Source organism: Engraulis encrasicolus, chromosome 8 (assembly GCF_034702125.1).
Source record: "Engraulis encrasicolus isolate BLACKSEA-1 chromosome 8, IST_EnEncr_1.0, whole genome shotgun sequence".
Taxonomy (NCBI): domain Eukaryota; kingdom Metazoa; phylum Chordata; class Actinopteri; order Clupeiformes; family Engraulidae; genus Engraulis; species Engraulis encrasicolus.
In genome coordinates this window covers 52,432,297-52,457,646 of record NC_085864.1, presented here as the reverse complement: position 1 = coordinate 52,457,646, position 25,350 = coordinate 52,432,297, and the positions used below count along the sequence as shown (strand labels likewise).

The 25,350-nt window shown below is 44.6% G+C and overlaps 1 protein-coding gene across 1 annotated transcript; it reads left to right on the top strand.

Moving 5' to 3' along the window:
- The first annotated feature begins 4,654 nt into the window (after nt 1-4,654).
- Nucleotides 4,655-23,804, top strand: ppm1na (protein phosphatase, Mg2+/Mn2+ dependent, 1Na (putative)). The gene is made up of 8 exons (XM_063204528.1): nt 4,655-4,927; nt 6,901-7,057; nt 8,754-9,154; nt 11,852-12,022; nt 20,328-20,445; nt 22,070-22,184; nt 23,002-23,065; nt 23,536-23,804. Exons 1-8 carry the CDS (start codon nt 4,655-4,657, stop codon nt 23,572-23,574), a joined length of 1,338 nt encoding a protein of 445 aa, XP_063060598.1. The 3' UTR covers nt 23,575-23,804.
- Nucleotides 23,805-25,350: the final 1,546 nt, after the last annotated feature.

Below are 25,350 nucleotides of genomic sequence, written 5' to 3'. Positions count from 1 at the left end.
CAAGTGAGTTTAACTTGGGGTGACCGTCCGATCTTCGAAAGGAGTGAGTAAAACTGAGTTTTATCGGAAGTTGGCCTTTAAACATTTGCTTTGCTTTCAGTACAAATGTAATGCATTGCAATGCATTGTACAATTGAATCGGATCGAATCGGATCAAATAGAATCGAATCGAATCGTATCGCTACCTCCCGAATTGTGATCGAATCGGATTGTGAGGGCAGTGCCAATCCACACCAATAGTGTGCACCTTACAATTTATTGTTTGACTGTGTCTGTGTTTTTGCCATGCGTCAGCATTTCCCATTGAAATGAATGGGGGCAGGACTCGTTCACTGTCTCCAGGTCTTATACTACCTCCATGCGTCAGACAGTCTGTGTCTGTGCACATGCCATGTCTTACTCTGACTTGAAGATTTGTCACTTGTCTGAGTCTGTCTGTGTACGTTAATCATGCAGTCATCATATCAGTAGACAAGCACATCGCCTAACTCAACAACTCATGTCTGTGTTCAGTATTAACTCTGTCTCTCTCATAATCCCAACACATTGCCTAACCGCAGAGATACACCAGCGGCGACGCGATTCAAGCGACAGAGTGTAGCAGCAAGCGATACGAGAGATTGAGGAGACTAGAGTATGTCCGTACAGGCAGAAGGCAAAGCATTCAAGCATTCCCATTGGCTGTGGTCACTGACCTCTATACAGTCATTGGCTGTCGCGGCTTGTCGCCGAACCGCGTCATAGAAAGTTGAAAAGATTTCAACTTCAAATTGTCGCGCTCGTCGCGCAAATCGCTCTAGTCTCCAGAATCGCTTTTGTCTCTCGACTCAATACAAAGTCAATTACTTCCGTCGCTCGACTCGCTCAGATCGCCGCTGGTGTATCTCTGCGGTAACTCAGCAGTGTACTGCTCACGCTTGTGCTTGTCTGCAGTCTCTGACTACGCCACCCACAACAATTGTTTTTTGGGATGTGCATGTGCACCTCACAATTTATTGTTTGACTGTGTCTGCTGTGTTTTTGCCATGCGTCAGACAGCCTGTGTCTGTGGTCATGCCATGCCACAACAACCCACGTAAGGGGGGCCTTGGCTAGCCTGGTCCTGACCATCCCATAATACTGCCATTTCATTTCGTATTTATGGTCTGGCATTTGTTTGCTCTGAAGCGATTGTAGGAAGCAGGAAGTTTGCACTCAGTTATGGTTTGAAATTATTGGACAACTCTCACCCAATCGGTGGCAGTTACTCAACAACAACATAGCGCAGACCAATGGCTCTGGTGCAGATGTGTACGTCATTGTCACGAGCGTCCTCCCCCTTTCGCCCCCAGATTTGAGATGTCAGGCTAAATATCTACTTAAATCATATGACTGATAAAATACATTTAAAAATCAAATAATGTCTTTTATGAACATAGTTAGCAACACACTTCAACTATTGTCCTTGTATAGTGTGTTGATGGACATTTTCACATGATTAAGCCATTGTTGACAGAGGTGAGCCTCGTTCTCCGTTAATTTCCATTTCTCTGATCTACCTACAGATAATGGCTGCTACAGATTGCCGCAAAAAGGGGGGCGGGGTCCTCTCTAGTGTTATTTTCTACCTCTATGAGTGTACTCCCTCCGCTTTGTCTGCTGTCTCCGACTACTGGACGCCACTAATTGGCTTGTCATGTTCATGTTCCCACAGCTAGATAATGATGCTGACTGGCCCCAAGCCAAGTGAGATGGGTAATCACTGAGCTATACCGCACTGCACTGCACTGCACTGCACTGCACAGCACTGTGTAATCCCCTGTTTCTCACCACAGACATGGATTAGAGAGAGAGAGAGAGAGAGAGAGAGAGAGAGAGAGATGAAGAGAGAGAGAAAGAAGCGGGAGGTTAGGTGAGTGTCTCAGGATAAGCAAACACAAATAGATGAATTACTGGCCTGACCATTCAGAGCGCTTGGGGGAAAATGGCCTAACCATTCAGAGTGCTTGGGGGAAGATAGCTTACCTTGCGCAGGTACAGTAACCCTGTGTCACCCCATGCACACACACAAACACACATACAGTAAGTCAATCAGTCAGTCAGTCAGGTAAGCAGTAGGCAGTCGGGCAGCAGATGCAAGCAGAGTCCCCAACAGGAGCTGCAGTTTGGACCTAGTCTCAACAGTCAACAGTCCTCGACAATTTGAAACTACAGAAATTGCGTTTTGGATTTGACACCTCTCAGAAGTTGCATTTTGGATTCAAAACCTCCCAGAAGTTGAAGGACGTTTGGATTTGACACCTCCCAGAAATTGCATTTTGGATTCAAAACCTCCCAGAAGTTGAAGGAAGTTTAGATTTGACACCTCCCAGAAGTTGCATTTTGGATTCAAAAGCTCCCAGAAGTTGAAGGAAGTTTGGATTTGACATCTGTCAGAAATTCATGGCTAAGTTGGAGTCAGGGTTGGACAATAGTTGTACCAGAACCGTACCAAAGATGGGGAATTTATATCTCATTCTGTTGAAGGAGTTTTGAACTTTTTTTCTGAGTGCGTACGGTCATCTAGGATAACTTCCTTTCTTGCGTTCTCTGTGTCTCTCTCTCCTCCTACCGGCACTGCCAGCAACTTGCACGCCCCGCACTCTTGTCAACAGAGTGTGTGTGTGTGTGTACCATAGTTTGTGTTCCTTAGAACCTGCCCTGTGTGTTTGTGTGTGTGTGCTCCTGTGGGGCACCCCTAGCTTTCAACCCTCACCCTGGACGTGTTGAGCGGTGAGCGTATTGGGCGCAGGCGGCAGGCGGAGGCCAGGAGAGGCAGCGGGACACTACACCTGGTGCCTAGACTACACCCACTCAGAGACCTCGGACGGAGCAGGTAGCATATTATTACATTACAGTACATTACATTACACTTAATAATAATAATAATACTTTTGTTTTATATAGCGCCTTTCAAAACACCCAAGGTCGCTTCACAGAGTGATTGTGTAGGAATGTGTGAGTCTGTGTGCGCGTCAGTGTGTGAGCGTGTGTGTGAATGCATGTAAGTGAGAGTGCTTGTGGAACTAGCAGCCATAAGCCTCCAGGAAGAGATGTGTCTTAAGGTGTTGCTTAAACATGGCCAGTGAAGGGGCATTCTGGATGTGGTCAGGCAGATTGTTCCAAAGAATAGGAGCAGCAACATGGAAGGCTCTGTCACTGGTGGCCTTGAGCCTGGTACGAGGGACGATCAGCTGGCCCTTGGAAGAGGACCGCAGGGATCTTGAGGGGTCATAGGGGTGAAGGAGGTCTGTGAGGTAGTGGGGTGCCAGACCATGGAGGGACTTGAAGGTTAGGAGGAGGACTTTATAGGTAATGCGTGACTTGATGTTAGCTACACCTAATGCCCAGACTACACCCCCTTAGGGACCTCGGACGAAGCAGGTGACATATTATTACAGTACATTACACTTAGCTACACCTAGAATACAGACTACACCCCGTCAGGGACCTCGGACGGAGCAGGTAGCATATTATACTGCACTGTACTGTAATACTGTACTATACTATACTGTACCTCGGCTGGCGTGTTCTCCGCTACTGTACGTCATCTCCTCTTCTCTGTACTCTTTGGTTACCATATGAAGAGTTGCTGTTTCCATTTTGGAAATCATTGAAAAACAATATTTTTAGTGTTGCCCTTAGTTCAGTGTTTCCCAACCAGGGGTACGTGTACCACTAGGGGTACGCGAGCACACTGCAGGGGGTACTTAGAAAAATGAAACTTTAACAAATATATGGAGCTTAGTTACATTGGGATGGAGAAAGCGATAGAACTTGACTTAGGGGGTACTCATGGCACAACAAAAAGGCTTGGGGGTACACAAGACAAAAAAGGTTGGGAAACACTGCCTTAGTTAGAGGTACTACAGTATATGTAATATTTGCATTTGTTTAACATTTTTAAATGTAATGTACTAGGCCTACTGTATGTAACATTAACCTACTTCGAATTCTGAATATACGTGCTAACTGATTCGTGTAGGACAGTCTACATTAGTCTTTCCGTAGCCCACCAGTTTGTGTCAGGCTGTGGCAGAAGTATCACACAATATATTTTAATATCTTTAAAATCACTGGTTTGTTGTTGTTTCAATTTGGTAAGGATTAACTCACTTCCGTCAAGGGAAAGGACTAGTAATTGCAGGGAAAGAAGAAAGTCACCGGAGCATCTTCAGATGTGGAAGTTTAAATGCTTTATTGGTCCCAAGTGCCAAGACTAATGTTTTGACGTTCATTGACTCTGAAGAAGACGTGACGTAGTCTTGGCACTTGTGCAATAAAACAGTTAAACTTCCACATCCTAAGATGCTCCGGTGACCCTGTTCTTGCTATACTAAACCTTGGCCTCCCTTACCTGGTGTTGACAGTTAAGTAGGAACTCCACTGTTAACAATTCAACAACAGTTCTTGGTTTGGCCTAGTTCTGGCCTAGCCCAAGCAGTATAAACGGGTACAGGGGCTGGGCGTTAGTTCCTGGGCGTAAGTTCCTGTGCCAATGGCCTGTTGTATAAACGGGGCTATTGTGCTATAACATTTTCCTTTCATTCTTCGTGTTGACAGGAGGATCAGGAGGAGGAGCAGGAGCAGAGGCCGAAAAGTCGCCCGTAAGCTCGAGCTGCGTCTACGCGGAGCCATGCGTACGGCAAGGCGCGCCAGCACCGTTGAGGTGCCCTCGTTCCTCCGGAACCTTGCCAAGGAGACAGAGCGCATGATGACGTTCTTCTTCCGCAACACCGGGGGCAGCAGCGGGTCGTCACCACGCGACAGCAGCAGCGGGGAGGACGACGAGCTGAACGATGACGATGACTCCATGCCCAGCCCGTACCTGCAGCGCCCCCTGGTGCACAAGAGCACGGGCGAGGGAGGAGCAGACTGGGGACTCAGCTACGCTGTGGCTAGCATGCAGGTAAGCTAAATTCATTCTCAATGCAGGGCTAGGGACTAAGCTACGCAGTAGCTAGCATGCAGGTAAGCTAAATTCATTCTCAATGCAGGACTGGGTAAGCTACGCAGTAGCTAGCATGCAGATACATTCTACGGCACTGTCTTCTGCTGTACTCTATTCTACTGTATTCTCTACTCATAGAGGTAGAAAATAACACTAGAGAGGACCCCGCCCCCCTTTTTACGGCAATCTGTATCGGCCATTATCTGTAGGTAGATCAGAGAAATGGAAATTAACGGAGAACGAGGCTCACCTCTGTCAAAAATGGCTTAATCATGTGAAAATGTCCATCAACACACTATACAAGGACAATAGTTGAAGTGTGTTGCTAGCTATGTTCATAAAATATATTATTTGCTTTTTAAATGTATTTTATCGACTCATATGATTCAAGTAGATATTTAGCCTGACATTTCAAATCTGGTCTTTGATTAATTTATTACTTCATATTCACACAGTTTTAGTCAAAAAATTGACAGGGGTGGGCGTGTTCTCCATTGACTTGCATTGCCTGAAGGTACCTACACTACCTACGGAAGTTGAGAAGCTCCAGCTGCCATTTTCCAGTGCTGTCGCAAATTGCTGTGTCCTCTCTAGTGTTATTTTCTACCTCTATGTCTCTACTCTACTTTACCCAATTCCACTCTAGTCTGTCCTACCTTGCTCTTCTCTACCCTACCAGAGAGAGTAGAGAGAGAGAGAGGTTCCATTGGCCCATTGTTTCCGGGTTCTATACTATGCTCTATTCCACTCTCCCCTACTTACTGTAACTCTATTCTACTCTACCATGCTCTGCTCTACTGTACCATACTGTATTCTACTCCGTTCTATACCCTACTCCACACTCTACTCTACTCCATTCCATTCTAGGAGCAACAGATAAACTCTTCTCTCCTGTAGGGCTCCACTCTACTGTACCCTACTCACCTGTGCCCACCTCTACTGTACTCCACCCTCCTCTACTCTTCTTTCCTCTCCTCGCCTCTCCTGTCCTCTCCTCTCCCGTAGGGTTGGCCTGATGTTTAAACTCTTCTCTTCTCTCCTCTCCCGTAAAGCTGGCGTAATAAACTCTTCTTTCCTCTCCTCTGCCTCTCCTGTCCTCTCCCGTAGGGTTGGCGTGCCCATATAAACTCTTCTCTTCTGTCCTCTCCACTCCCGTAGGGCTGGCATAATAAACTCTTCTCTCCTGTCCTCTTCTCTCCCGTAGGCCTGGCGTGATGTATAAACTCTTCTCTCCTGTCCTCTCCCAAAGGGCTGGCGGTACTCCACTCTCCTCTACTCTAAACTCTTCTCTTCTGTCCTCTCCACTCTCCTCTACGCATGACTAATGAAACTCTTCTCTCCTCTCTTCTCTTGTAGCTCTGGCGTTCTCATATAAACTCTTCTCTCCTCTCTTCTCTCCTAGAACTGGCGTGCCCATATAAACTCTTCTCTTCTGTCCAGTAGGGCTGGCGTGATGTATAAACTCTTCTCTCCTGTCTTATCGAGTAGGGCTGGCGTGCCCATATGAATTCTTCTCTCCTCTCTTCTCCCGTAGGGCTGGCGTGATGTATAAACTCCTCTCTCCTGTCCTGTCCTGTAGGGCTGGCGTGATGTTCAAACTCTTCTCTCCTGTCCCCTGTCTCTTCTCCCATAGGTCTGGCGGGCCCAGATAAGCTCTTCCCACCTCTCTTCTCCCATAGGACTGGCGTGATGTATAAACTCTTCTCCTCTGTCCCCTGTCCCGCAGAGCTGGCGTGATAAGTAAACTCTTCTCTCCTCTCACGTCTACTGTCCCGTAGGGCGTGCCCTTATGAACTCTCCTGTCCTCTCCTCTGCCGTAGGGCTGGTGTAATAGACTCTTCTCTCCTGCCCTGTGCCCATATTAACTCTTCTTTTCCCCCTGTCCCGTGATAAGTAAACTCTCCTCTCCTCTCTCGTCTACTGTCCCGTAGGGCTGGCGTGCCCAGATGGAGGATGCCCACAGCTGTCAGGCGGAGCTGGACGGGGACCTGTCCCAGTGGGGCTACTACGCCGTGTTCGACGGGCACGCGGGCACCATGGTGGCACAGCACTGCGCACGCAACCTGCTCAAACACATACTGGCCACAGGTAGGCAACCTAACCTGCTCAAACACATCCTGGGCACAGGTACATAACGCATATATATATGCATATAATCATTTTATAGGACTACGTACAATGTTTTTTTTCTTGCACGTGCATATAAAATGGTTGGACCAAGACCATTGGCCAGGTAACATAGTGTATGCATAGACTTTTAGCGATGATGTGAGACCAATTTCTAATACATTGCTAATGCCTAGGCGGCCCCTCATACTTAAGTACTACTTGGCTTAAGTACTACTTAAGGTTTTTTGATACTAAAGAGTACAATTGTCTTCTGCTTTCTGTCTTATATGTTCTGTTTTGCTTGACACCGTTTCTTTTTTTAAGGGCTTTTTTGGGGGATTTACAAGCCTTTATTGGTGTTTATTAGACAGGGCAGTGAAGCAGAGACAGGAAGCGAGAAAGATGGAAGGGCTGGCAATCATACTCAGGTTGGCCGCGTAGTAGACGAGTGCCCTACCGTTAGCGCCATGGTAGGGCCGGTTTGACACCATTTCTGACCAGGTGCTTCACATGTCAGTCGGTCAGTCTGTCAATATTGTAATGCAGACGTGAAAGGGCAGCCGTGGCCTAGTGGTTAGAGAGTTGGTCTTTCAAATCTAGGGGTTGCCGGTTCAAAAATCCCCCCTGACCTCTCCCTACATCTCCATCCATGGCTGAAGTGCCCTTGAGCAAGGCACCTAACCCCACAGTGCTCCAGGGACTGTAACCAATACCCTGAAAAATAATAGTTGTCGCTTTGAATAAAATGGAAGCGTCAGCTAAGTGCAATGTAATGTAATGTAATGCAGTGTCAGTGTTTAAATCCAGATTAAAGCAAGCGGCTGACAGTGACACTGGCCGCCAAGAGAAGCTAAAACACTGATGCACTGCCTCGCCTCCTCTAGGGTCCCCCTTAACATCTACTGTATATTAGGTCACTAAATGTGTCTGCTTATCCACAGTGAAATAAGATGTAGCAAATAATTCAAACTCTGCCCTCCCAATGCAGAGGAGGGCGCTTCTTCTGTTTCTGTGGTGTTTGGTAGCGGCTTGCGTAAGATGAGCGCTACCGCCATCTACGTACAGTGCTAAGGGAACTCCCTTTATTCTCAACCTACAGTATAGTCTCCAAAGGTCTCCTAACCGAAGGTCTCCTAAAGTGGCGTCAACCTGACGTCACATGGATCCAGGAAAAGAATGGGCCTGATGTATCTTACTGTACTAGACAAATGCTTAGTCACAGGGAAAGAGCCTAAGAATGGGCTAGATGTATCTTACAATAGTACGGTAAACGATCCTTTGGTCACAGTGAAAGAGCTTAAGAATGGGCTTGATGTATCTTACAATAGTGCGGTAAACGATCCTTTGGTCACAGGGAAAGAGCCTAAGAATGGGCTTGATGTATCTTACAATAGTACGGTAAACGATCCTTTGGTCACAGTGAAAGAGCCTAATCAGAGAGCGTAGATAAGAGAGAGGTTCCGTTGGCCCATTGTTTCTGGGTTCTACTGTCGCAAGGGGGAGGAGGGGGGAAATCCCCCTTTAGGCAGACCTAAGGACTGTTCTATTCATTCTAGTATTATGACACGGCAGACCGGAACCATGTCACGTTAGGTGCCCATAGCAACCTATTACATTGGCATATCTCTATAATACTCCTAGAATCTCTGGCCTAATTGCCCCGTGTGTCCACCAGGTGGTGTGCGTGCGGAGGAGGACCCGGAGCAGGTGAAGGAGGGCATCGTGGAGGGCTTCCTGGACATCGACCGGCAGATGCACGAGCAGGCGCGCCGCGACAACTGGGACCGCAGCGGCTCCACGGCCACCGCCGTCATGGTGTCGCCGCAACACTTCTACTTCATCAACTGCGGCGACTCGCGTGCCTTCCTCTGCCGATCGGGCCGCGTGCACTTCTACACGGAGGACCACAAGCCAATGAACCCCCGCGAGCGCGAACGCATCCAGAACGCCGGCGGCACGGTCACGCTGCAGCGAGTCAACGGCTCCCTCGCCGTGTCCCGCTCGCTCGGCGACTTCGACTTCAAGGAAGTGAGCTGGAGGGCGCAAACGGAACAGCTGGTCTCGCCGGAGCCTGAGGTAATGCAGTAGTAGTAGCAGCAGCAGCAAGAGTAGTATAGTAGTAGTAGTAGTGCTGGTAGTAGTAGCAACAGTAGCAGTAGTAGTAGTAGTGCTGGTAGTAGTAGTAGCNGTAGTAGTAGTACAAACCCCAACTCCGATGAAGTTGGGACGTTTGGTAAACAGTGAATAAAATCAAAATGCTATCATTTTCAAAACATTCAATCTATTCATTAGATGGAGAATAGTGAAAAGACAACATATTAAGTGTTAAAACCGAGAAAATTTTTTGTTTTGGGGGACATATGTACTCATTTCTAATTTGATAAATCCAACACGTCTCAAAAGAGTTGGGACGGGGATCAGTGAAATTTAGTAAACATCCAAATAAGATAAAACAACAAAGAAGAACATTTCAAAATGAATTGTATTGACGGACAATATAGGTGTCCAGGTATAAGATCATCACAGAGAGGCTGAGTCACTTAGAATTAAAGATGCAAAGGGAATAATTACCATAGTTATTACATACATTTTTGAATTCCCTTTGATTTACCACGATTGAGTGTATATAAGACATATTTTTGTTAATAAAATCATTGTATAGGTTCATGACATCATGAAATATATATTGGCTGTAGTCTCACTCTAGCACTCCAGGAATTAGAGCTATTGAACATTGACCATATTAAGAATGCTTAATGCATGAAAATGATACAGGGGTGTAACATTCTCCTAAGCACCTGAGCTCACTTGAAATAGACCCAGAAGACATGGGAAACTGTCCTTTGCTTACAGAAGTCAGCAGAAGTTGTAGAAGTCCATTCTTTTTGACAATAATAGAGCATTGCACATCCTGTGCTACAGTAAAAATGGACCATCCAACTTGTGTTAGTGCTAGCTTCAAAAGTCAGCCTCCATGATGGCATGCGGGTGCAGTAGTGCATTGGTTAAGATGTTCTCACTCATCTGTAGAGTTAAATACAGTGCTGAATGGTATAAATGGGTTTTAAACAGCATGAAAAGCCACTCATGCATTATATTTTGAAGGGAGATCTTCAATTACTGCCACATAGTAAGGTCAAATTGCATTCTCTACTATGTTTTAACAGTTTGGCTCCATCATAAAGACCAGCAGGTGATAAAATGGTGGGTTTTTGGTCAAGACCTGTCACACTGTAAGCACTACAGAAAGCAAAACATTGCAAAACATGACAAGGAATACACCCACCATTTAAGCTGGTGAAATCATGTCCAAGATAGGAATTAACACTGTTTTTTATATAAAATCATCTCATCGGTTAATGTATTTAACTGTTAAGTGTTGTCTTTTGTTTTGTTTTTAGTCTTCCTCGACATTTGCTGCCATTTATTGTCCCCGTCCCAACTCTTTTGAGACTTTTGTTGCATTTATCAAATTAGAAATGAGTGCATATGTCCCCCAAAACAATATTTTTTTCTCTGTTTTAACACTTAATATGCTGTCTTTTCACTATTCTCCATCTAATGAATAGATTGAATGTTTTGAAAATGATAGCATTTTGATTTTATTCACTGTTTACCAAACGTCCCAACTTCATCGGAGTTGGGGTTTGTAGTAGTAGCAGCAGTAGTAGTAGTGGAAGTAGTAGCAGTAGCAGCAGCAACAGTAGTAGCAGTAGCAGTAGCAGTAGCGGCAGCGGCAGCGGCAGCAGCAGTAGCAGCAGCAGCAGTAGCAGTAGCAGCAGTAGTAGTAGCAGTAGCAGTAGTAGTAGTAGCAGTGGCAGTAGTAGTAGCAGTAGTAGTAGTAGCAGTAGCAGTACTAGCCTAGCTGCTCACACAGACAGGAATGTTTGTAAATGTGAAACGTATGGATAGGCCTTTTCTGCAACATCTCTTGTGTATCTCTTGATCTCCACGTCATTTTTTGAGTGACAGGAGTTTTCGAACAATCAAAGGTTGCAGAGGGACCACTAGCTCAGGGGTATACTAAGAAGCTGGTTCAAGAGTAAACCAGGTTAAGTTAAGAATATGATGACACCAGGCTCTTCTATTAGGGGCTTTACCTCTTAACTTAACCCAGATTACTCCTGAACCAGCTTCTTAGTAAAGGCCCCTGCTCACACAGACAGGAATGTTTGTAAACACAAACGCCTTTATAGGTCTATTGTACAACTTACACACTGTATCTCTTGATGTCCATGTATGTGTATGAGTTGGAGCGTAGTGAGGAGGACGAGTTCCGGGTAGTGGCCTGTGATGGCGTGTCATATATACGGTAGGTCAGGGGTTCCCAACCTTTTTCAACTTGGGGCCCACTCGAAATTGTCAAAAATGTTCGGGGCCCACCTCTGACCCAACTAAGAATAAAGCTCAAATAAATCAACAACAACGCATACCAAAATATGATTATTATTTTTAGAAAATGATTTGAAGGCCCACTTGGAATACGTTCAGGGCCCACCAGTGGGCCCCGGCCCATAGGTTGGGAATCACTGCTGTAAGTACTGTATATGTCACCACATATAGATCTCTGATCTTGCTCTCTTTCTCTCTCTCTCTCTCTCTCTCTCTCTCTCTCTCTCTCTCTCTCTCTCTCTCTCTCTCTCTCTCTCTCTCTCTCCCTCTCCCTCCTCTCTCTCTCTCTCTCCCTCTCTCTTCCCCCCCTCTCTCTTTCTCTATCTCTCTCTCTCTCTCTCTCTCCCTCTCTCTCCCTCTTTATCTCTCTCCCTCTCTCAGGTGTATGAGTTGGAGCGTAGTGAGGAGGATGAGTTTCTGGTGGTGGCGTGTGACGGCATCTGGGACGCCATGAGCAACGAGGACCTGTGTTCCTTCGTACGCTCGAGACTGGAGGTGTGCGACGACCTCCGGGAGGTCTGCACGCAAGTCCTCGACCTCTGCCTCTACAAGGTCAGTGTCTCCTCGATACACACACACACACACACACACACACACACACACACACACACACACACACACACAATCAGACATCAGGAATTGATCAATCATGACCTCAAATCATGACCTCATTGGAATTTCCAGTATTTTGCCTGTGGACTTGGGTCATTGATCAATGGACAGATCAGAGATGGGAGACCACTCACTGCGTTGTTCCCAAACTCCTTGGTGAGGTTATCGTAGTCCGCTTCTGTGAAAGGCTCGATGGACTGCTGCTGGACACTCATGGTGAATAATGGCTGTGAAGGATATGACAACACAATACTAATTAACTATATTAGAAGTTGTGTCTATCATTGTGTCCCCGACCTCTGCCTCTATATGGTGTATCCTTGTGATATGTCCCCTACAGAGTCAGTGTGTCCTCGACCTCTGTCTCTACAAGGTCAGTGTGTCCTTGTGATATGCCCTAAACAAGTGCTTGAATCAGAGAGAGTAGAGAGAGAGAGGTTCCATTGGCCCATTATTTCCGGGTTCTATTATTGCAAAGGGGAGGGGGGGAAATCCCCCTTTAGGCAGACCTAAGGACTGTTCTATTCAATGCTAGGAGTATTATGACACGCCCCTTTAGGCAGACCGGAACCTGGTCATGTTAGGTGCCCATAGCAACCTATTACAATGGCATATCTCTATATACTTAAAGAATCTCTGCTTCAATCGTGACACATACAAGGCATTTGATTGTGTAGAATGGGCTTCCCTCTACAACAGTGGTTCTTAACCTTTTTTTCTTGACGCACCCCCTTACCCGTGTCGAAGACAAGCCGCGCACCCCCAACCCAAACTTCTACACGTGTATTCACACAAAAAAATCTTTAAGTGATTAATAACAATGTTTCTGGCTTTGAGCAATTAATCAATACCTTAATGACTATACATGGGGACCAAAATATGTTTTAATTTGCTCTAAATTTAGCCTAATTATTATGTTTGCAAGCAGAATTTTGGTCACAACCTCAACACAAACAAAATTCCACGCACCCCCTGAAATCTCTGGCGCACCCCCAGGGGGTGCCCGCACCCCAGGTTAAGAACCACTGCTCTACAAGCTCAGTGCATCAGGCAAGCAGGAACTAACACAGGCAACAGAAACAGATGTAAGAGAAGTATGAGAGTGCATTCATAGTATCCGTAAGACCAGATGTAGAACTAATGAGGAGACTAAACAACGCTGTTTGCATGTTCAATAAGCGATGCCCGTAAAACAAGGTGATATGACAGTAGCCGACATATGTATAGGCCTACAAGGCCTATGTATATTTAGCTAAGGGACGGAGCTCATTCATGCTGCAGTTCCCAGAAGAACAGAGAGGGGAGGCTTATAGTACTATAAATATACATTTATGAAGTATAACAAGTCTAGCTGTTCCACAATAACTGAGACCTTGCACTGAGAAACGTGTTAAGAGCTGGACACCGATGGCAGACCAACAGTATACTACATATGGACACACATGGAGGAATAGGCGTAACACTTAATTAACCCCTTAGCACAGCACTATGGCTCTCTGTAATGTCATAGCAATGTTGTTATGATGTAGTTAACCCTTTGAGGAGTACCATCACAAATATGTGATTAGAATTTTGCCAAAATTTTGAGTTCTCATTATGATGTCATAATGTCTTTGCACGATTTTTAACACAGACGTCTATGGGAGCTGTAGAGTGTTCCAGTAAAATTCTAGAAGAAACTCCAGAAATTCCTTATTCCTCAAAAGCATTTTCAGTAAGTGAATAGGGTCACCGGCGACCCCTGCTGCAGTAAGAGGCTACGAATGGGGTTCACATGTTGACCAATCACTGTCTATGGGTAAGTGCCTAGTATGAGATTTTTTAGGGGCCTACTTGCTCTTTACAGCTCTATCAATAATGAAGTTCTTATTGGTGGTAAACGAGAAATTTCAGAACGCATGCCTAACAAATGACTGATTTCGCATAACACATGTCTTAAAAGTCACTTATACAGGTAGTTAGGTATGTATTAGTTTTAGAGTAAAGAGTCTGCAGACTTAAAATCCTTTTTTTCTTTGTGTCTTCATTCCATGGCTGGATAGAATGACGTGTCGAAGACTACATTCGAACCGTCATCCTATCCTGTCACGAAATGAATGAATACAAAGACAAAAAGATTGTGTGTGTAGACTCCTCACTCTAAAACCACAGTCAACCTTCGTCCTGCACCTTTTCCTGGGATGTGCACAATCTTCAGCTTCAACTAGGCATGTACTGTATTAGTGACTGAGTAACATTTGCATTTGAACCCTAAAATAAAGTGCACAATCTTCAGCTTCAACTAGGCATGTCTTAGTGACTGAGTAACATTTGAACCCTAAAATAAAGTGTTAACAGAAGAAGAGGAGTTGGTGGACGTGCTGCTGCCTCTTGTGTTGCGTAACATCAACACATTATCTAATCCCGAGCGCAGCGCCTTCGTCATTCAGCACTGTGAGATTAGGAGCACATATAGACGGGCAACCTGACCTGCGGGATTGACTGCCCTTCAAATAGCTGGATTAGACCAAGGGTGTGTGTGTGTGTGTGTGTGTGTGTGTGTGTGTGTGTGTGTGTGTGTGTGTGTGTGTGTGTGTGTGTGTGTGTGTGTGTGTGTGTGTGTGTGTGTGTGTGTGTGTGTGTGTGTGTGTGTGTGTGTTTGTGTGAGAGAGAGAGAGACAGAGTGACAGAGGCCAGGGATTAGGTGTGTTTAGGTATGTGTGTGTGTGTGTGTGTGTGTGTGTGTGTGTGTGTGTGTGTGTGTGTGTGTGTGTGTGTGTGTGTGTGTGTGTGTGTGTGTGTGTGTGTGTGTGTGTGTAATCGAGGGACAGAGGCCAGGGCTTAGATGTGTGTGTGTGTGTGTGTGTGTTTTGTGTGTGTGTGAACTCCTGTAGAGGGCAAACTCTCCCTCGTCTGTGCCAATTAGGCCATTTCAGATTTATCTGCACTTCTAAACACAACACAAGACAAGACCAAACCGTGACAGTGCCCTCAGATTTACCTGCACAGGACAACACTGTAACACGATCCCCTTAGACCTACTTCTCAGCATAGTGGTGGCTTTATTGGTAACACTTAAGATATAAGTACCTATTTACAACTTTATAAACACTTTATAAATAATGAACTAATTATCAACAAAATGTTAACACATTTTTAAAAATGGGCAAGAAATACTGTGTTAACACAACAGACTCAGCGCAGTAGCATCGGTCCTGGAAGTTTGTCCTCCAAAGACCAGAAGGCATGAAACCATATACAGTGAGTCCAATATGTATTTGATCCCTTGCTGATTTTGCCCGTTTGCCCACTAATAAAGACATGATCAGTCTATAAATTTATGATAATATGTATTCAAACATGGAGAGACAGGATATCAAAAAGGAATTCCAGAAAATAACTTAAAATAATATATTTTAATTTATTTGTATTTAATTTAGGGTAATAAGTATTTGACCCCTCTAGCTAAAGAAGATAAAGTGCTTTGTGGCAAAGCCCTAGTTTTCTAGCACTGAGGTTAGATGCTTCTTTTAGTTAATGACAATGTTTGTGCATATAGTAGAAACTATTTTTGCCCATTTCTCTTTGCACATTATCTCTAAAGCATTAATAGTTTGTGGCTGTAGCTTGGCAAATGGGAGGTTCAGTTCTCTCCATAGAATTACTATAGGGTTAATATTTGGAGACTGTCTAGGCCACTTCACGACTTTAATATGCTTCTTATTGAGCCACTCCTTCGTTGCTTTGACTGTATGTTGTGTATTATTGTCATGTTGGGAGATCCAACAATGGCCCACCCATCAGTGTAGTGGTGGAGGGAAGGACGTTTGCACTCAGGACTGCACATTACATGTCTCCCTCCATCCATTCATTGACGATGTGAAGTTGTCCTGTGCCTTGGCCAGACAAACACCCTCAAACCATAATGATACCACTCTCATGCATGATGGTGAGGAGGGTGTTCTTGGGATCATAGACAGCAGTACTCTTTCTCAAAACACATTGAATTGTGATAAGGCCAAACAGCTTGATTTTGGTTTCATCTGACTACAGCACCTCCTTATCATATCCTAAACCAGTCTGATGTCCGTTGGCAAACCTCAAGTGGGACTGCGCAGGTTCCCTCTGAAGTAGAGGTACCATGTGTGCACTACAGGATTTTAAACCTCTGTGGCATTAAGTGCTACCAGTAGTTTTCTCAGTGATTTTGGTCCCAGTAGCTTTGATATCATTGCCTAGTTCATCCCGTATAGCTCTAGGGTGATTTATTTCTGTTCTCATGATTATCAAATCCCTACAAAAGGTCAAATCTTGTATAGAACCCCAGACAGGCTGATGGATAGTCATTTTGTATTCCTCACATTTTGGAAGAAATGCATCAACAGCTGGGTCATTAATACCCAGTCTCTTTCTTGTGGTTTTGCAGCCCATTTAATCTTTGTTTAGGTCTAAAATCGTGTCCCTGATATCATTTGACCACTCTTTGGTCTTTCCCATGCTGGTGAGGTTGGAGTGTGACTGATGCACTCATACTATGGACTGATTCTGCTGATTCAATGTGTCTTTTATGCATGTTAGTATGTACAGGTGTCTTTAATTCAGATGACAAGTTGATCGGAAGTGCCCATCTGGTCTGTGGGCCCGGAACTGTAATCAGTTGGCAGGGGATCAAATACTTATTTTGCTCGATGAAATGGAAATAAATTAATATATATTCTCTTCAGTTAATTTCTGGATTTTCTTTTTGATATTCTGTCTCTCCATATTAGAATACATATTATCATAACATTTATTGACTGATCATGTCTTTGTTAGTAGGCAAACCAACAAAATCAGCAAGGGATCAAATACATATTGGACTCACTGTAAAACTCACACAGAAGTTTATTCCCACTTCACTGGGCAGTTGTAGTTTGGTTCTTACTAATTTAGAAACATCTGTAAATGCTTTGTTAAATGATTACAATGATTATCATGTTGACAAAGTGTTTATAAAACTTTTTTGGGTAGTTATTCTAAAGTGTTAACAGCTTTATTTCAGAGAAAACATTCGGATAGAGCATTTACAATACTGTCTAGAGCCGTGTCACTGTTACCATGGAGACAAAAGTCAGGGTAAAATTCTGCAGGTGCAGTGGAATTTGGAAAATGTTACACGACCAAAGAGTAAAATTACTCTTTGTACTGTAGTGCATTTCTGAGAGGGACCAAATGTTATAAGAAGCGGAGTTAAATTTAAATTCTTTTAGTGTTATACTAACACTGGTATTTTTATTTTTTTTTTTACTGTGAACAGTCATATGCCCTGTATGTCATATGGCCATGCCAACCATGCAAATGGGGCTGCCCCAGTCTTGCTGTTGTCAGTGGTGTAGTCTACTTTTTTGAGGTGGGTATACTGTATATTTGAGCATTTTTTGAAGTGGGTATACTGTATATATTTGTGCTATTCAAAACAATGGAGTAATCAATTTTAAGTGGGTATACTGAAATCCCTGAAATGTAGAAGTGGGTATACTGCGTATACCCGTGTTCTACGTAGACTACACCACTTGCTGTTGTCTAGCGTACTTCAGGAAGGCAATCTGTGCCAACCAGGATGAACATGTCAGCTGACCTAATGCTATACAGGGGCACAGTAGGGCACCGCGAGATAATGCCAGCGTGTGAAGCGTGCAAGCAAAACATTTATTGCAGTTATTTATTTTAAAAAGCTTGTAAATTAATTATATTATTGCAAGTAGTGCATGTGCGCTATTTTGTGCACATTCTGTAGATTACTCTGTATGCTAAACTTGAGCTAAATTCTAAGGTAGCAAGGTAGGGTGTTTCTGTGAAACTCATACCGGGGCACAGCAAATCAAAACCCTGGCACGTGCCCCTGTAAAATAAAATAGGTCTGGCGACAACCCAGGGATGAACAAGTCTTAGCTGTGCTTCGAAACAGTCCTCAGTGCTGTGCCAAATAGGCTGTTCCCAGCCGAGGTGTGATAGTTAGGCAGTTGGGACTGTACAGTATATCACAGGCTGCAAGTTCAATCCCTGCCTTTACCAATCCCTTCCCCTCTCTACTTAATAATAATAATAATAATAATAATAATTGTATTTGTATAGCACTGTGTCATACAAGGCATGTAACTCAAAGTGCTTAACAAATGGAAAAAAAAAACATTGTTAGAGATAGATTTAAAAGGAGAGGTATAGAGGAGAGGCAGAAAAAAGCAGGAAGGCAGAGGAAGAAGAGATAGACAGAGAATGTAGAGTCATAAGGTCAACGTAGGATAGGACCAGGATTCTTAGATGTGTAAGGTCCATAGTGGCTGGGCCTATCATAAGTCATAGATAGTCACACAGAGATTGGGCGCTCAGGTGCGGCCCCTGGTGGCATCAGGGGTGAGGAAAAACTCCCTTTCGCTTGATTCATAGTTTGTAAGGGGGAAAAAAAGCTCAGTGAAGTCTGAGAAAAAAAGACCCCCTATAGTCAGGAAGAAACCTCAGGCAGAGACCAGCGGCCACCTAGGGGAGCCCCCTGCCAGGGCTGGTTGCGAGTAGTAAGGGCGCTGCGGCAGCTGGGACACTATGACGCCTTGGCAGCTAGGAGTTGGCAAGGATGAAGAGGTGGGTCTTCAGCTGCTTCTTGAAGGAGTCGACGGAGGTGGCTGATCGGATCTCGATGGGGAGGGCGTTCCATCTCTTGGGCGCATAGCAGGCAAATGCGGCGTCGCCGATCTTCTTCTGCGGGGGGGTGGGGGTCCTTAGCAGCTTGGCATCAGTGGACCTGAGAGCTCGAGCAGGGGCATAAAAAGAGAGCATGTCTGATATATAACTAGGGGCAAGTCCATTTAATGCTTTAAATACTGTGAGCAGAATCTTAAAGTCGATTCTGTATGAGACAGGTAACCAGTGCAGACTGAAGTGCCCTTGAGCAAGGCACCTATAACCTCACATTGCTCTATAGCCTGTACCGGTAATATCTGTAGGTCGCTTTGGATAAAAGCGTCAGCTAAGTGCAATGTAATGTAATTTAATGTAATGTAATGCAATCTGTGGCAATGAGGCTGCCCCAGGCTTAGCTGTACTTCTCAACAGTCCTCAGTGCTGTGCCAACTAGGCTGTTCCCATCTTAGCTGTGCTTCAGCATTTGGAGGTTGTGGTGTGCAGTGCACATCCACAAAACAATAATCCAAGTGCCAGACAAAAGAGGTAGACAGTTTGATAGAGTGGTCCACACACGGGGTATGAGCTTCAAAAAATGAAACTTATTTCATTATACAATCTAATGAAATAAGTTTGTTTGTATGTTCCATTTGTAACTGAGCCCTGAGGAAGGTCAGTAGACCGAAAGCTTCGCCTATCGTTAAAAAGAACACGAAGGGGATTTAAGTGTGCAAACATTTTTCTTTCAATTATACAATCTATACAAGCAACGTTGCCGATTGTATACCGAAATAAAGTTTATATTTTTTTGGACCACTTTATCACATTAGCTGTACTTCAGACCACAAGACAGGACAAAGCTTTCACTATGCCAACCAGGCTATCCCTGTCATAGCTTCAAAATACACGAGAGGACAAAGCTTTTAGTCTGCCAGCCCTTTGACCAGTTTAAGCATTGGCCCAGTGACCTGTTTCTTTTGTGACCCGTTTCTCATGACAGTATCAAATAAAAGAGCATAAAGTTAAACAAGTGTGCAATAAACTTTTTCCTTTTGAAGTATTGCATACTCCTGCGTTTACCAGCACCCGGACGCTGTGCATGGATCTTTGAACATTTGCAACAGATACTAGGACTTTACACATTTCTGTAAAATGTAACTCCCTGAAGTATTTAAAAAAACACTCACATATGTCTAATATATTCACTAAAGTTATTTGAAATGCTTCAATGATTCCACAAAAGACTGTGAACATGATTTCTCCTGCGGTCTCATGGGTTGGGGTTGGGTGGGGGCTAGAAGGGATTTTTGTTTTTGTGTGTATTGTTTTGTTTTGTTTTGTTGTTATACCTGTGTTTTCTTTTTTTCTGTTGGGTTACCATGCTGTTAAGCAGCTTTGGACAGCTTTTGGTTTTTTCCCCTTTTAATATCTAATGTAAAGCAATCAATCACTGTATGTCTTTCTTACCTGCAAAGATATTGAATAAAAACGTATCATCTCATCTCTATCTCAATCCAAACAGTGTTCTCGGAGGGTATATGATTTGTCCCAGCAATACAGGACACTGTGGTGATAAATATGTCCATGCTGTGTTTGTCTCCCCCTGCAGGGCAGTCTTGATAACATGAGCATCATCATCATCTCTCTCCCTGGCGCCCCCAAGGTCTCACAAGAGGCACTGCAGCGTGAAGCGGAGATGGAGCTTTGCATCGACGGCAAAGTCGAAGGTACGTACGTATGAGATAAATACTGAAGAAATACAAAATACTGCCCTCCAGGGCTCTGACTTGACATCAGCCAACCGGCCAAATGAAAAGTGAAAGCCCATTGGGAAACTCCAACTCCCATTGTCATTGTGACACAGCACTCCACAGCACACAAGTGAACACTGCACACTGCACACAACGGAATTGCATTTATGCCTCACCCGTGCAAGGGGGCAGCCCTCAGTGGCGCCCCATGGGGAGCAGTGCGGTGGGACGGTACCATGCTCAGGGTACCTCAGTCATGGAGGAGGATGGGGGAGAGCACTGGTTGATTACTCCCCCCACCGACCTGGCGGGTCGGGAGTCGAACCGGCAACCTCAGGGATGCAAGTCTGACGCCCTAACCGCTCACCCATGACTGCCCTGGTGGTGAAGAGTCAGTTTGGCTGGTAGAGAAAAAAGCTTAGGCCTACAAGCCACTTTGACCCATTACTAAGTGTGTGTGTTTGGCTAGTAAGATTAACCTCTACGGGAGCGAACCTATGTTCCCCGGGTCCTATGTTCCCCGGTGTTTGTATAGGACCAGGGAACATAGGACCCTTTTCCTAAAAAAGGGTCCTATGTTCCCCCCGCATTGTATCTGACAATGGGATAAGGCCCAGGATGCTTGCACATGCATATTTCTTGCATGAACGGTTGCCATGCGTATTTCATGTCAAGTTTGCGTTTTTGTCAGCCTAACCCTAAACCTAACCGTAACCCTAACAACAATCCACGCTCGCCTTGCGGCAGGGTCAAAGACGTGCAAAATGGCAATGTCATTCAGTGTAACGGATGCCTTCTGCTGACTGTAACTGTAAAAAACATGACTCTTTTTATTTATTTATTGTTACAGGGAATTCATGAAAGTCTCGGCTGTCATCCATTCACTTGAAACAATTTAGAAATCGTGTTTTTTACAGTTACAGTCGGTGGAAGGTGTCCGTAACACTGAATGACAAAGACGTCTTTGACCCGGCAACAGTCTACTTGGAAGCAGCGGGGAACATAGGACCTGGGGAACATAGGGATGACCCCATCTCTACTAGTCACTTTAGCTGGTGATGAAAGAAGTAAATGTAGAGCCCTGCTGCCCTCCAAAGGCAACGTGAACAAAAAACACAATGTACTGTATCTTGGATAAAGGACAATGTGTCTTGGATAAAAGACAATGTGTCTTGGCTAATTACATGCATGCTATAGGCTGGTTTGTTTGAGAAATATGGTATCATAAAGGCACACTACCTATCCTGAAGGGTGGTTGGTATAATAGCGGCCATATTTTTTTTTGCCTTAATATAGGTGTAACAAAGTCAATTTCCAGTCTACAAAGTACATCATCTTGACAAAATAAGCAGTGACTTAGAACAGTCACTATATTGACAAAATGTTCATGACAAAATGGCCACTGTGTGATCTCTCTCTCCCTCCCTCTCTCTCTCTCTCTCTCTCTCTCTCTCTCTCTCTCTCGCTCTCTCCTTCTCTCTGCCTCTCTCTCTCTCTGCCTCCCCCTATCTCTCTCTCCCCTCTCTCCCCCTATCTCTCTCTGCCTATCTCCCCCCCCCTCTCTCTCTCTCTCTCTCCCCCTCTCTCTCTCTATCTCCAGAGGCTCTTCAGCTCCTCCACTCCCGTGATGAGGAGCCTGATCTCCTGTTCGTCATGAAGTTCCTGACTGCAGAGTACATCCCTGGTCTCCCACCAGGGGGCGGCGTTACGAGCAAGTAAGTCTGACAATGTGACTTTGGATTTACTCCAGTTGTAGTTGTACTGTACAACTGAATTACATAGACCACAAAGAATCGTCTATTAGAGTAAGATACATCAAGCTTGTACTTTTCCAGGATCCATGTGACGTCAGGTGAACGCCCCTTTAGGAGACCTTTGGAGACTTTAGGTTGAGAACACCCCTATAGGACACCTTTGGTTAGGAGACCTTGTATGCAGCTCTTTTAATTCTTTTACTTTTCTCATATATATTATATTCTGAGGGATGAAACCCTGCTGAAGGTGTCTGTGTCCCTTGTTCTCTTTCCTCTGTGCAGAGGGCCTGCATATTTGCATCTTGTCTTGCATACCTATCTTATCTTATCTTATCTTATCGTATCGTATCTTATCTTATCTTATCGTATCTTGTCTTATCTCGTTTTTCCTCTGTGCAGGAGGGACTGCATACTGGCGTCTTATCTTATCTGATCTTGCATACTTATCTTATCTTACTTTATCTTTCCTCTGTGCAGGAGGGACTGCATACCTGTACTGGTGTCTTATCTTGCATACTTATGTATCTTATCTTATCTTATCTTATCTTGCTGTATCGTATCTTATCTTATCTTTCCTCTGTGCAGGAGGGACTGCATACTGGCGTCTTATCATGTCTTATCTTGTTTTCACTTCTCTTCTCTTCTCTTCTCTTCTCTTCTCTTCTCTTCTCTTCTCTTCTCTTCTCTTCTCTTCTCTTCTCTTCTCTTCTCTTCTCTTCTCTTCTCTTCTCTTCTCTTCTCTTCTCTTCTCTTCTCTTCTCTTCTCTTCTCTCTACAGGAGGGACTGCATCCTGGCGTCTTTCCAGAAGTACTGTGCGGCCTGCAAGCCCCAGGAGGCCATGGTTAGCTCACACGGCTGCAGCTCCCCATACACACAACTGCAGCTACGCACACACACTCACCGCTCCTCCTCCTCACACACACCACTACCCACATACACTCTCCGATTCCTCACCATACTCACTCATATGCTCACATCTCCTCATATATACTACAGTGCTCATACTTTGAGATATTTCAAGGCATCGTAAAAAAAAGATAGCCTATCTTTTCTCGTCTGTGGACGCATGTCAGAGTTCAATTGTAACAAAGAAAAAAACATGTACATCCGTTTCAAAAAGATTGGGGGCAGGACTAGCAGATTCACATGAAAAACTGAAAATAAAGTCCGCAACACCAAGCTCCTGTTCCTCTGACTTTAATGTGACGTTTCGGGCAGCATGCCCTTCATCAGACATAGTACCACATGCATCCGAATATCCCCAATTATCAATTGAAAGATAGAATAACACGAAAATTCATTCCATTCCAGGACACAGGAGGTTCTGACGAGTCCAACCAGAGCACCTAGGGAGCGTTCCCCTGGAAACGGAGTCTGAGGTAACCATAGTGTCACCATAGCAACGTGTTCACGTTGGCAACCCAGAGGCTCTAACTTGAGACCAGACAAAGGTTCTCACAAGACGAAGAGGAGGAAGAAGAGGACTAAAGAAGAAGAGGAGGAAGAAGAGGAGAGAAGAGGATGGAGATTCTTCTGAACAAAAAGCTGCTAAATAACAAATCATTTCCACAGCAACTGCCTGGAGGGCTGCCAGGAGAGTTAACCCTTGGCATCCCTGACACTACCCTCTCATGTTTGGACAATACTACCCTACATAACCCACGACAACAATAACCTATACCACAAAGATCTCAGTGCCTGATTTTAGGTTAGATTTTAGATGTTTAGATTTTTGTGCATTTTTGTGCATACAGGGTACGAATACAGCACACACACAAACACACAGACACAGTAAAGTAGACACGCACACACACACACACACACACGCACACACACACACACACACACACACACACACACACACACACACACACACACACACACACACACACACACACACACACACACACACACACACACACACACACACACACACACACGCGCACACCAGGGCTTGACATTAACTTTTTCACTCACCGGCCTCTGTGGCTAGTGTTTTTCCTGAGTTACTAGCCATTCAGGTATGCCACTAGCCACCAATTTTATATCGTTAATTTTTAAAAACAAATTATCATTATAGTGTACGTCTAACCTCAGAAGATGAGGTGCTAAAGCAAGATGAGTGTATAGCTTTCTACATGGAGGTATATCAAGCAAAAAGAAACTGAGTTACTGAGCTTTTTTGTGAATTTAAATGCAAACAATAATTGATACAGAAGGGGCGAACAGAATATAGGCTATGATGCGTATGCCACACCAAGGAATAAGCTGCCAGCCAAATTGGCCAGTGACAATGAAAGCATTACTAGCCACAGCCAAGTTTTACCAGCATTTGGCCGGTTGGCTGGTGCCAGTGTCAAGCCCTGGTGCACACACACACACACACACACACACAGTCTGTGATGAGCTTTTGTGTTTGACGTCTCAGGACGTCTGTCTGGCTATTGATAGACTGTATATCAGCTCTTCAGATTTGTCCATGCTATGAGCTATGAGCTACAACAGACAGCCAAGCAAACACACAGCATATGTGGACTCCTGTTGTGTTACTGGCATGTGGTATTGGAAATATGATGTGGGATATCGCAGTGGGAGAGGGAGATGGGGAAGGAACAGGAATTGACCTGAGGTTGGACAGGAACCCCAATTGGAGGACTCAAACCTCGGGGTGTAGTATTTGGCCCACAGACGGGTCAAATAGTTGGCAGGGCTGAACGTTTGAATACAAATCGGCAGTACAGTAGTTTAAAGCCAGTGTTTCTCAACCTTTTTTAAGGCGAGGCACCCTTTCAATTCATGAAAAATTTCAAGGAACCCCAAACCAACAAGCCGTAGCATTGCATCGCATCCGATACCACACAAGCTTAGAAAAATAACTCATTTGGAGACGTCACACCACCTACGTTCGAAGTTGCAGTTGACTGGGGCGACCTAGATTTACTTTATGGTGCGTAAATGGCAGATGAAAGATTCCAATGACTAGCATTAACTTATCAATTTAGACAAATATGTATTATATTACATAATTTATTTATCAGCCACGTTTCCGCGGCACCCCTGAGGGGAGCCCGCGGCACCCCAGGGTGCCCCGGCACCCCTGTTGAGAAACAGTAGTTTAAAGTGTGA

What these genes read in the sequence shown, in the direction of transcription:
- ppm1na (XM_063204528.1), top strand. Translation starts at nt 4,655, where the DNA reads ATGCGTACGGCAAGGCGCGCCAGCACCGTTGAGGTGCCCTCGTTCCTC. An exon ending in ACGCTGTGGCTAGCATGCAG is followed by an intron (nt 4,928 to 6,900) that starts GTAAGCTAAATT and finishes ACTGTCCCGTAG; the next exon opens with GGCTGGCGTGCCCAGATGGA. An exon ending in TGGTCTCGCCGGAGCCTGAG is followed by an intron (nt 9,155 to 11,851) that starts GTAATGCAGTAG and finishes TCCCTCTCTCAG; the next exon opens with GTGTATGAGTTGGAGCGTAG.